Source organism: Budorcas taxicolor, chromosome 18 (genome assembly GCF_023091745.1).
Source record: "Budorcas taxicolor isolate Tak-1 chromosome 18, Takin1.1, whole genome shotgun sequence".
Lineage (NCBI taxonomy): Eukaryota > Metazoa > Chordata > Mammalia > Artiodactyla > Bovidae > Budorcas > Budorcas taxicolor.
In genome coordinates, this window is record NC_068927.1 from 41,386,402 (window position 1) to 41,399,017 (window position 12,616).

Sequence of the window (12,616 nt, forward strand, 5' to 3'; positions counted from 1 at the left end):
AAATTAAAGCAACAAATTTCCACTCATCAGAATGTTAAATTTAACTAATCAAAAAGCTTAAAAGTTGACAAGAATGCATATCTTTATTTGGAAAGGAAGTACATGAAAATATTAGTAGTTCTTTCCTCTAAAAAGCAGGCCTATGGTTGAGTAAAGGAGGGGAAGATGTGTTCTTTTCATGGTATGTGCTGTTTAGTACTTAAATTTTTAACCTCATGTATATATTTCTCATGCGAAGAGTTGACTCATTGGAAAAGACTATGATGCTGGGAGGAATTGAGGGCAGGAGGAGAAGGGGACGACAGAGGATGAGATCGCTGGATGGCATCACTGACTCGATGGACATGAGTCTGAGTGAACTCCAGGAGTTGGTGATGGACAGGGAGGCCTGGCGTGCTGCGATTCATGGGGTCACAAAGAGTTGGACACGACTGAGCGACTGAAATGAACTGAACTGAACTGCTATATTTTTTAAATAAAAATGTAACATTTTAGAGGCAAATGCCTAGATACTTAACTTTTTCTTTAAACTTTGGGAAACGTTTTGATGTGGTCAAAGTAATAGGGCCTAAAAAATGTTAGCACTATATAAAGGGCTATCAGTTTACTAAATACCTGTTCAGTTCATATAGTTGTGAATGTAGCAGAAATATTTGCTGAAAAAAAGTCCAAGTGATTAGACCTTCTGAGTTCTAATTAAAATGGTAGCAGCACATATCAACAGACATTCATGATATTTAAGGATTTCCTTTTTCTACCTTGATGTCAGAGTAAGGTACTTGCTGTGACATTGCAGAGATCAGATAAAAGTTTGTAACTTGTGTCTTCTTGGAAGCCTAAGGATATTCATATGCAGTGGATGCATCCTGAATGCAATCAAAACTTAAATTACCATGCTGAATAAAGGTGTTCTTAGCATTAAAACATTTTAAGTTTTAACCAGTACTTTTGTCTTTCTATTTTTTCCTTTTCATGTAATCACTATCCAGCCATAGTATGTATGTATGTGCATCTGTGTTTCATTCCATTTTTGTTTTGTTATAATGACTGTTGTTAGGAATGTGGTTCCTTTTAAATAGTCAGTTTTCTGTTAATGAAGTCATTAATGCTGCCTTTCTGATCCCCTTTGTTTGGACTTAGATCCTCTCATGCTGAGCAGCTCTTCCCAGATGTACTTGGTGCAGTTAATTTAAGAAATCCACGCTATGCTTGGAATAAAGATGAGGCTAATAGTTATAATTCTAGAACTCAGGTGCCCTCGTGGTCAGGTTGTTGGATTTTAAACTATTACAAAGAAGTAAAAAATTGGTAGCACTTACCACAATTCATATTTTATGTATTCTTTTTACAGTAATCAAGAAACATAGTTTATTTCTCTATAATTGTACCAAACATAACATTTCAGATTTCTGATCGCATCTTGTCTCTGACTGACGGGGAAGAGGGGAGAACGAAGTGTCTAATGCTTGTGCAGTATCCCCTGACTTCACCAGGGGGGGAGAATAACTTAGTAGCGTAGTCCTAGAGTAAATCTAAAAGGGCATTTACACTTTCTTAATATTCTAGGTGAAAAGGTGTTTGTATCTCTGTATGGAGCTGCCGTAGACATGAACATAAGGTTGGACAAGAATTCCTTGATCCTTGAGAAAACTTACATATCTCTGGCCAATCAGCGAACTGTAACTATTCACAACCACAGTAGCATCATTGCCCATTTCCAGTGGAAGATATTTGCTACCCAGGTAGAGGAAGACCAAGAAAAGTACAGGTTTGTAAGAAAAATCACTATCCATATAATTTGAAGGAACATGAAACTTAGTTATGAAAATTCTGTGGCTTTTGTGGTAAGTTTCTAACCGACTCAAACAATGTCAGATATATTATCATTTGGGTCCAGTATACAATGCCCCTTGTTTCATTTAAAGAACCTAGACTGAACTATGTGGAACACAACATTGTCTGTCCTCAGTTAATCTTATCCTGCTTATGTTAATAATTTATCAGTAGCTGGTTTCCTGAATTTTAACGACCAAATACATCATTCTTCACTATTCTCTCAAAACAAATCTACATGTCTTTATTTCTTTTCATAACCCTAACCAGATCAATCAGTCTTTATAGGGTTTCTAAAAGTCATCTCTTTTGGATTGGGATCGTCGTGGACTACTTTTTTCCCAGTGAAAAGAAACTTTCAGAAAAGACAAAGAATGGGGGAAATGAAGGCTTAGATATAATGGCTTTAATAACTTCAGTTTTAGTAGCATTGTTCAATCCTCACTAACTGTATAATTTAATAGAGGTTTCTTGTTGGTATTTTAATCTGCTGCTTTTCAAAATGATACTTCAGGCAGTGGAGAAAATTAATAAAATGGAAAGCCAAACTTTTAATTAATCTCATCACTGTTAAATTTTTAATATTTCTCTTTTTTTACTGAATCTATCATTGACTCTTTTAAACTCCATTTGCAATTTTAGCTTCCTCCATCCTCCCTGAATTAGCACTTTTGCCGCTTTCATTGGAATTTATTTCAATCTTTTTTATTTGCCTCTCCATTTTCATTAAAGATTAGCCCCACGAAGCTTCAAAGCTCTGTTTAACACCAAGTTAGCATGTGATAAAAATAAAAGGTCTTAGGTCTGTGGAGACCAGGCAGAAACCCCCCAGCGAGCTGTCCCTAATTGAATCAGAAGGGGCGGTGACAGTGATAGGACACCGCGGACCAGAGGCTTTGTCATCCAGACAGTGAGCTTTAATCACCGCATTGCCACTGCGCCACCTTTAAGAAGTGGGAAAAGAAAAGCCTTTCCTGCCTAAAAACTTCATGTTGCCTCACAGCATAGAAACACCAGTAGTTTAAAAAGGCAAGAGGAGACCTCTCGTCCATTGCTTCATCGGTCCTGATTCTTCAGCTGACATGTATGTACCAACAATCAGAATGGTCTAGGTATGTTCAAAGATAAAAACAGAGCAGGTACAAATGCAGAAACAGCAGTAAAGTAGTGGTTCAGTACCCTCCTTGTACTGTGGGCATAATCTTTGGGGGAGAAAAGAGTATGCGCTATCAGAGAGAAAGTGTCAGTTGGTGGCTCAGTCATGTCTGACTCTTTGCGACCCCATGGACTGTAGCCCACCAGGTTTCCATGTCCATGGGATTCTCTAGGCAAGAATACTGGAGTGGGTTGCCATTCCCTTCTCCAGGGGATCTTCCCAACTCAGGGATCAAACCTGGGTCTCCTGCATTGCAGGCAGATTCTTTACTGTCTGGGCCAGCAGGGAAAATCATCAGAGGGAAAGCCAGCTTTAATTTCAACTATGTCTTTGTGTTTGACCAAATGTATAGGACATGACTGATGCCATGCCTATGTCCAAAAGATATGTAAGGAAGTTATTCAACAGTGAAACTCAGGAAAAATTCAAACCAATTGCTGTCAGGAATTCTAAGAGATTATAATTTTAACCACACGTGAATGGACATTTCTCCCCTCCCCCACACTTCTTGCCCCCCCAGACACTCATGGCCCTATCTGTAATACTATCTTTGAGTCTCATTATTCCTTTTCTTTTGCATTGTCTCTCTTGCTCTTTCTGTTAGATCCTCCTGGCTGTTTTTGTTTTGTTTTGTTTGTTTGCTTTTTTTTTGTAGCAAGGAAACAATATAATAGAGCATTTTAACCATCACAATTGGAAGCCCAAATTTATCATCTTGGATCATGCTATGCTAAGTCACTTCAGTCGTGTCCGACTCTGTGGGACCCCACAGACATACCCCTCCCTTAAACAATGAACTTGAAAAGTGGCTTCAGATGGCTAAATAAGAATGCTTTGCTGTGTGTGGGTGACACAGAGAAACATAACTTACTGCTACAAACTGGACTGGTTGATCTAAGTGAAGAATGTGTTGAATTTTCTGCCCCATCCCTTCTTCCTACCTTTCAATTAGGGTAAAATGCCTTATCTCTTATTTGACCAGGTATCTCTTCTCTCCCATGCCTCTCTTGTTCCTTGATACATTCCCAAGCATGCCACCAAGTTTCATATTATTAGCCATGGATTCTTGTCCTAGACTAACGAGCAACAAAATGCCCATCATCTCAAAAAGCAAAGAAAGAGGCTATTCTTTACTGAACATCTGGTTCATATCTTTGGATAGGTGCCCCTTTCATGGGTGGCTGTGCTCTTGCTTTGAGTGTAGATCCTCTCCTCCTCCGTGTAACAAACCCTCAGCTTGTCTTTTAGGCTCACATCAGCAGCAGATCAAGCACAATGTTCTTGGATAGCTTGCTTATGGGCCAAGGTTTGCTTGTCCCTAAGAAACAGGAGTGAGATCTTTAGCTTCTGGCATAAATTCTCTCTTGAGCTCTCCAGGAAGAACAGTGCAAGAATCCCTGGAATAATCTTTTTATGTTTGACTCTGCTACTCCTAGTGGTGAGCGAGCTTTTTTTTCTCCTCTTCCTTCAGTAACTTCTGTAGTTAAGGCGTAGAGAGAAAGCTTGACTTCTGTCCTGAACTTGCGACACAGGTGGTCTAAATGGGCCTTAGGCATACTTCAGGAGATTCGCGTTTCCCTTTGCAGCATCCCAGTAACTTAAGATTTTAAAACTTCAGTGTAGATTTTAGGTGAATTCAAGAGTCTTCTCACTGCTTTCCAGTTATAACATGGCTTAAAACTCATGCCAAGGCATTCATCTAAGGGGCTGAAACTTGCTGCGTGATCACTTTGAGAATTCTAATCCGTTTAGTATTATGGACATCCTCAAGGCCCTAGTCCAGCCATCATAGTTTCTTGTTCTCTGCATCTTGATGCTGTGCCTGAGCAAAGGCACACCTGAGCCCTCTGCCTTTCTGGCAGTTCATCACTTCCATTCTACAAAGGAAGTCTTCCTCCCTGCCTTCCAAAGCATGTTGGTGTGAATCTTAGGACATACATTAAGATTTGGGGACCTCAGGCTAATCTCAGGCTCCAGACTCTGACAGTGGTGATATCATTTCCCTTAGGAAGAAGTTCTGAGCTTATTTTTTTTTTTTCCATTTTTTTGAACCTTAGGAATCAGATATAGAACCTTTGAAAATGATCTTTTGGTTCTCTCTCTTTTCTGACATTTTTCTAGGAGTTACAGAAAATTAATCCCTTCAAAAATTGGGACTGAACTCATTCCTCCTTACTTCCTCTATCTTGGCCTGAGGGATTATAAAATATCCTACAAGATACTTCCATCCTCATTCTTATCACAGTTTATTATTTCCAGAGACACAGCATGGGCTTTTGAGGATTTCTGCTCCCCATTTCTCCATCAAGGTCATGGCCATTCTCTCAATAACAGCTGCTCTCGTTCTGGATTCACTGTGTACAAGAACACAGAATCCTCAGTGGAGCCCCCCGCCCTGAAAGTGATTAGCATGGATGTGTTCCAAAGCATTACAGTGTTGGAGATGACACATTTCTGTAAATAAATCAGTTGTATTTTGGCTTTCAGCCTACCACCCAGGTAGTAATAAATTTAATCTCAGTTGTGTTTGGGGAGCTCTTCCAGGTGGCGCTAGTGGTAAAGAACCTGCCTGCCAATACAGATTAGACATAAGAGACTCCGGTTCGATCCTGGGTCAGGAAGATCCCCGGGAGAAGGAAATGACAACCCACTCCAGTATTCTTGCCTGGAGAGTCCCATGGACAGAGGAGCCTGGAGGGCTATAGTCCATGGGGTCACACAGTCAGACACGACTGAAACGACCTAGCACAACGCTCCCTTTCCTAGTCATATAAGAACCTAAAGACTTGAGTGGTACTTGGTAAACAGGAAGAGGACCTCTAGTACTTCATTTATGACAGGCATCACAGAGTTATTAATACTCTCTGTCCAGTATCACCCAGTCCATTTGAAGTTGGATGGCTCCATCCTTTCCATACCGGCTGTGGAGGGGAATATTTCTGCCAGCCATGATGGCTGAGGTTCTTAGTTTTTAATCTCGGCATTCAATTACCACCTGTTGGGATGCTGCAAAGGATCAGAGTGCAGGTCTCTAGGAACCCAAGATGAGAGGGCGGTACTGGTTCAACACTACTGTACTTGAGACATACTGTACTCCCCACTGAGTATAGGCCACTGACTGAACTGTAGTTGATGCCTGAAGGTGATGGATATTTGGGCTACCAGACCATTTGCAAAATGATTAAATCCATGATTTTACTGGAAGAGAAGGCTAGTGTATTGTTACGTTCTGTGATGAGAGGCATCTTCATCTGAAAAACTGAACTCCTCTGAGTGCAGGAGCCAATGAGTATCAGCCAGACAAGATGGCATAACAATAGACTGAGGGATACAGAAGTCCTTGTTGGAGTCAAGCCAGCTCTCAGTGGTATGCCACACTCCCTTCTTACATCCAGTCATGGCTGTAATTCTGCATAGATGGCAGAGAGGATGACATCTGGTGTCCTCACCCCACACCCCCACTTCTCATTATACAGCTGTCACTGACTCAAGAGTCCCAGCAGCGTGGGAGGAAAGCATCTTCCTTTGTTTCCTGGTGTAAGGGTTGAGTCCATCATCCTCCTCAATTCATAAAGCATTATCATCTTTGGTCCACACCCCACTCCCATTAACCCTCATATATAAATGTAATGTCTGAGTCCCATTATTTGTTTAACCAATACTTCAATCTGGTACATCAAATTTACTCACATTTTTTGTGTTATTACAAGTACTTTGGTGAACCTCTTTGTTGCTCTTTATTTACATTCATGATTGTTTCTTTAAGATTTGTTCCTAAGGAATCAGCTCAGTTCAGTCACTCAGTCGTGTCCGACTGTTTGCAACCTCGTGAATCGCAGCACACCAGGCCTCCCTGTCCATCACCAACTCCCGGAGTTCACTCAGACTCACGTCCATCGAGTCAGTGATGCCATCCAGCCATCTCATCCTCTGTCGTCCTCTTCTCCACCTGCCCCCAATCCTTCCCAGCATCATAGTCTTTTCCAATGAGTCAACTCTTCTCATGAGGGGGCCAAAGTACTGGAGTTTCAGCTTTAGCATCATTCCTTCCAAAGAAATCCCAGGGCTGATCTCCTTCAGAATGGACTTGTTGGATCTCCTTGCAGTCCAAGGGACTCTCAAGAGTCTTCTCCAACACCACAGTTCAAAAGCATCAATTCTTCGGCGCTCAGCCTTCTTCACAGTCCAACTCTCACATCCATACATGACCACAGGAAAAACCATAGCTTTGACTAGATGGACCTTAGTTGGCAAAGTAATGTCTCTGCTTTTGAATATGCTATCTAGGTTGGTCATAACTTTTCTTCCAAGGAGTAAGCATCTTTTAATTTCATGGCTGCAGTCACCATCTGCAGTGACTTTGGAACCCCCCAAAATAAAGTCTGACACTGTTTCCACTGTTTCCCCATCTATTTCCCATGAAGTGATGGGACCAGATGCCATGATCTTCATTTTCTGAATGTTGAGCTTTAAGCCAACTTTTTCACTCTCCACTTTCACTTTCATCAAGAAGCTTTTTAGTTCCTCTTCACTTTCTGCCCTAAGGGTGATGTCATCTGCATATCTGAGGTTATTGATTGATTCCAGCTTGTGTTTCTTCCAGTCCAGTGTTTCTCATGATGTACTCTGCATAGAAGTTAAATAAGCAGGGTGACAATATACAGCCTTGACGTACTCCTTTTCCTATTTGGAACCAGTCTGTTGTTCCATGTCCAGTTCTAACTGTTGCTTCCAGACTTGCATACAGATTTCTCAAGAGGCAGGTCAGGTGGTCTGGTGTTCCCATCTCTCTCAGAATTTTCCATAGATATGTATTAATAAATTACACCTGGAGGAATACATGATTCCTTTCTTCTTGTGGACTGAGCTGCCTTTAATTTGCCTTGACCTGCCCAGCAGTATAGAATGATGGCTGCTTTGGTTACCTTGTGTCCCATCAAGCAAGAAAAAGGGAGCACACAATGCTTTCTTCATTGGGGCCAGAACACACTGAACCCACTTCTTCGACTTCTTTATGCTGTGTGACTGAAGGACCCTGGACACTGAATTTATTTTAAAAAGAGTTATTTGACATTGCTGAGCATATGGTTTGCATGAGGTCAGTTACAAAATAATTGGGGCTGGGACTGGATTTAAGTGACCCTATCTTCACACTCAGTATTCACATTACTAAATAATGTCTCTCACCACTGGTAATACCAGAAAAATGCTGGGAAAATGGTCATGTATCCTGGCAGGACTTGAAATTCAGTCTTCAGATCAAGTCACAGACGCAAGTAGTTATGTGAGCATACCTTCAGTAATGAGTAGACGGTCGTGAAGGCTGCTTTTTCATAAGGGATGTGAAGATCTATAGAGAGAGAGAGAGAGAAAGGACGTGTCTCCACTTGTAGTCTGAGTGTTTTATAACTTGACAGCTTGGCAACTGCCTGCTGTTCATATAGGGAGAAAACTGGCATTTCCTGAGCAACTGCTTTGTTCCAAGAATTACCCCATGTCCTTGATCATATTTAATTCTCAACACATCTTTATGATGGAGGATCTCCTATTCTTTCCATTTGGTTGATGAAGGCACTGAGGCTTAGAGGGTTTAAGTAGCTCCTGAAGTCATACAGTGAGTAAACAGAGAGTGGAATTAGTGTCAAAACCTAGTCTGCTGGCTCCAGATTCTGTTCTGTAGGTAATAATGACTAGGAAAGATTTCAAGCTAAGCAAGTTTAGAAGAAACAAAAAATTGCCCTTGAAGTATCAGAGGCAGGGTAGATGTTAAATATTGAAAAAGCATCCTGGAAAACACAATTACCTAAAGGAAAATATTTGTGCAAATATCTATAAGGGATCAGGAGTAAGCAAATGAGCATTGAGTAGGATAGGAAGCCTGGGGGATTTCTTGAAGGAAACAAACTGAAGTTCTCAAGAGGATAAGGTATAAGGTCTCTCAACTGGTAGATTAGAGTCTCAGGCAAGGAAGGACCACCCCAAGATCATGGGTGAGACTTCACAAGAGGATGGGCTGGAGGGGAGCCCTTTACTTCATGAAAGTACCAGAATAAATCTCATGTTTCTTCTTCTTTTTTTTTTAGGGTCTGTGATGATCTTAGCAAAAAGGAAAAGAGTGAGACTGATGAGTTTCTTGAGGAGTGCATTATTGATCTTTCTCTTCGACAACGTCTTTCCATTCTCTCCCGAACTTTTGAGAATCAGAGAAAGCTGGTTCAGGCAGACAGCATGCTCTTCTTGAATACCATTTTCACTATTGAGCCTCTGGTAAGCACATAAATACCGTAAACCTTGCAATAAACGTAGTGGGGAAGAGGGCTTAATGTGATATGAGTACTCACTCTGAGACTGGTAACGGTGTGATTCAAGAGCATAAAGATTCCATCTGAGGGACCTCATTGTCATTATGTGCCAGTGAATGAAGGTTAATGGTTAGAACACTCAGAGGTGACATTTATAGAGGTCACACTCTATGCACCAGTTGCTGATAAGCACTTCATACATGATACCTACTTTATCTCATTTATATATATATTATTATCAGTTATAATTTGTCTCCCATTCTATAGATGAGGAAATTAAGAATTAGAGAAATTTGATAACTTACTCAAGGTCAAGCAATTAGTGTTAGTAGTTAGAAATTTATCCCTGATTGGCCTCACTCTAGAGCAGGGTTTCTCAGTGTCTTCACTATTGACATTTGGGGCTGGATAATTCTTTGTCCTGTATACTGTAGGATATTTTAATAGCAGCTCTGACTTTTACCCCTTGGATGCTAGTTGCAAGAATCAAAGCTCCATCCAGATGTCAGATGTCCTCTGGTGGGCACAATCATTTGAGTGGAAAACTGTTTTGTTCTTAATTCATTCAATAAATACTTATTGACTGCATGTTCTGTACCAGGCACTGCGTACTGGGCATTGATGAACAAAACAGACATAGTCCTTGACCTCACTGTCTAACTACTGAGACCTGAGCTAGAGTTAGAACAGAATCTGTCTGATTCCACAGACTAAATTCCCCCTTTTTTTAAGGTATGCAATGTAGTGAATTGATATTTTTATAGATGGTGCTCCATTTAAAGTTATTGCAAAATAATGACTATAATTTCCTGTGCTGTGCAGTATATCCTTGTTCCTTATCTTTTTTATACACGGTAGTTTGTATCTCTTAATTCCATACTGCTATCTTGCCCTTCCCCACTCCCTCTTCCTACTGGTATCCACTAACTTGTTTTCTATACCTGTGAGTCTGTTTCTATGCTGCTGTATATATTTGTTTTATTTTTCAGGTTCCACATGTAAGTGATAACATAGTATTTGTCATCCCCATCTGACTTATTTCACTAATCATAATACTTTCTTGGTCTACCCACTTGTTGCAAATGCAGAATTTCATTCTTTTTTTTTATGGCTGAGGAAAACAGTAGAATGGGAAACACTAGAGATCTCTTCAAGAAAATTACAGATCCCAAAGGAGAACTTCATGCAAAGATGGGTACAGTAGAGGACAGAAATGTTCTGGACCTAACAGAAGCAGAAGATATTAAGAAGAGGTGGCAAGAATACAGAAGAACTATATGAAAAAGATCTTCATGACCCAGATAACTGTGACGGTGTGATCACTCACCTAGAGCCAGACATCCTGGAGCCTGAAGTCACATGGGCCTTAGGAAGAATTACTACGGGCAAAGCTAGTGGAGGTGATGGAATTCCAGTTGAGCTATTTCAAATCCTAAAATATGATTCTGTGAAAGTGCTGTACTCAATATGCCAGCAAATTTGGAAAACTCAGCAGTGGCCACAGGACTGGAAAAGGTCAGTTTTCATTCCAATTCCAGAGAAAGACAATGCTAAAGAATGTTCAAACTACTGCACAATTGCACTCATCTACACGCTAGCATCTGGTCCCATCACTTCATGGGAAATAGATGGAGAAACAGTGGAAACAGTGTCAGACTTTATTTTTTTGGGCTCCAAAATCACTGCAGATGGTGACTGCAGCCATGAAATTAAAAGACGCTTACTCCTTGGAAGAAAAGTTATGACCAACCTAGATAGCACATTCAAAAGCAGAGACATTGCTTTGCCGACTAAGGTCCATCTAGTCAAAGCTATGGTTTTTCCAGTGGTCATGTATGGATGTGAGAGTTGGACTGTAAAGAAGGCTGAGCGCCGAAGAATTGATGCTTTTGAACTGTGGTGTTGGAGAAGACTCTTGAGAGTCCCTTGGACTGCAAGGAGATCCAACAAGTCCATTCTGAAGGAGATCAGCCCTGGGATTTCTTTGGAAGGAATGATGCTAAAGCTGAAACTCCAGTACTTTGGCCCCCTCATGAGAAGAATTGACTCATTGGAAAAGACTCTGATGCTGGGAGGGATTGGGGGCAGGAGGAGAAGGGGATGACAGAGGATGAGATGGCTGGATGGCATCACTGACTCGATGGACGTGAGTCTGAGTGAACTCCGGGAGTTGGTGATGGACAGGGAGGCCTGGCGTGCTGTGATTCATGGGGTCGCAAAGAGTCGGACATGACTGAGCGACTGAACTGAACACGCTAGCAAAGTAATGCTGAAAATTCTCCAAGTTAGGCTTCAACAGTATGTGAACCGTGAACTTCCAGATGTTCAAGCTGGATTTAGAAAAGGCAGAGGAACCAGAGATCAAATTTCCAACAACTGTTGGATCATAGAAAAAGCAAGAGAGTTCCAGAAAAACATCTAATTCTGCTTCATTGACTATGCCAAAGTCTTTGACTGTGTGGATCACAATAAACTGTGGAAAATTCTTAAAGAGATGGGAATACCAGACCACCTTACCTGCCTCCTGAGAAATCTGTATGTAGGTCAAGAAGCAACAGTTAGAACTGGATGTGGAGCAACAGTCTGGTTCCAAATTGGGAAAGGAATACATCAAGGCTGTATATTGTCACCCTACTTATTTAACTTATATGCAGAGTACATCATGCGAAATGCCAGACTGGATGAAACACAAGCTGGAATTAATATTACCACAGGAAATATCAATAACCTCAGATAACGCAGATGACACCACCCTTATGGCAGAAAGAAAAGAGGAGCTAAAGAGCCTCTTGTTGAAAGTGAAAGAGGAGAGTGAAAAAGCTGGCTTAAACTCAACATTCAGAAAACTAAGATCATAGCATCCGGTCCCATCACTTCATGGCAAATATATGGGGAAACAATGAAAACCGTGACAGACTTTATTTTCTTGGGCTCCAAAAGCACTGCAGATGGTGACTGCAGCCATGAAATTAAAAGACACTTGCTCCTTGGAAGAAAAGCTATGACCAACCTGGACAGCATATTAAAAAGCAGAGACATTACTTGGCTGACAAAGATCTGTCTAGTCAAAGCTATCGTTTTTCCAGTAGTCATGTATGGGTGTGAGAGCTGTACCATAAAGAAAACTAAGTGCTGAAAAATTGATGCTTTTGAACTGTGGTGTTGGAGAAGACTCTTGAGAGTCCCTTGGACTGCAAGGAGATCCAACCAGTCCATCCTAAAGGAAATCAGTCCTGAATATTCACTGGAAGGATTGATGCTGAAGCTGAAGCTCCAATACTTTGGTCACCTGATGCAAAGAACTGACTCATTGGAAAAGACCCTG

General features: G+C 41.0%; 1 protein-coding gene across 1 annotated transcript in view; it reads left to right on the forward strand.

Moving 5' to 3' along the window:
* HYDIN (HYDIN axonemal central pair apparatus protein) overlaps positions 1-12,616 on the forward strand; it is a 317,377-nt gene that overhangs the window by 53,929 nt on the left and 250,832 nt on the right. Inside the window, 2 exon segments of the mRNA XM_052656756.1 lie at positions 1,567-1,768; positions 9,073-9,256. Coding sequence (XP_052512716.1) covers positions 1,567-1,768; positions 9,073-9,256 — 386 coding nt within the window.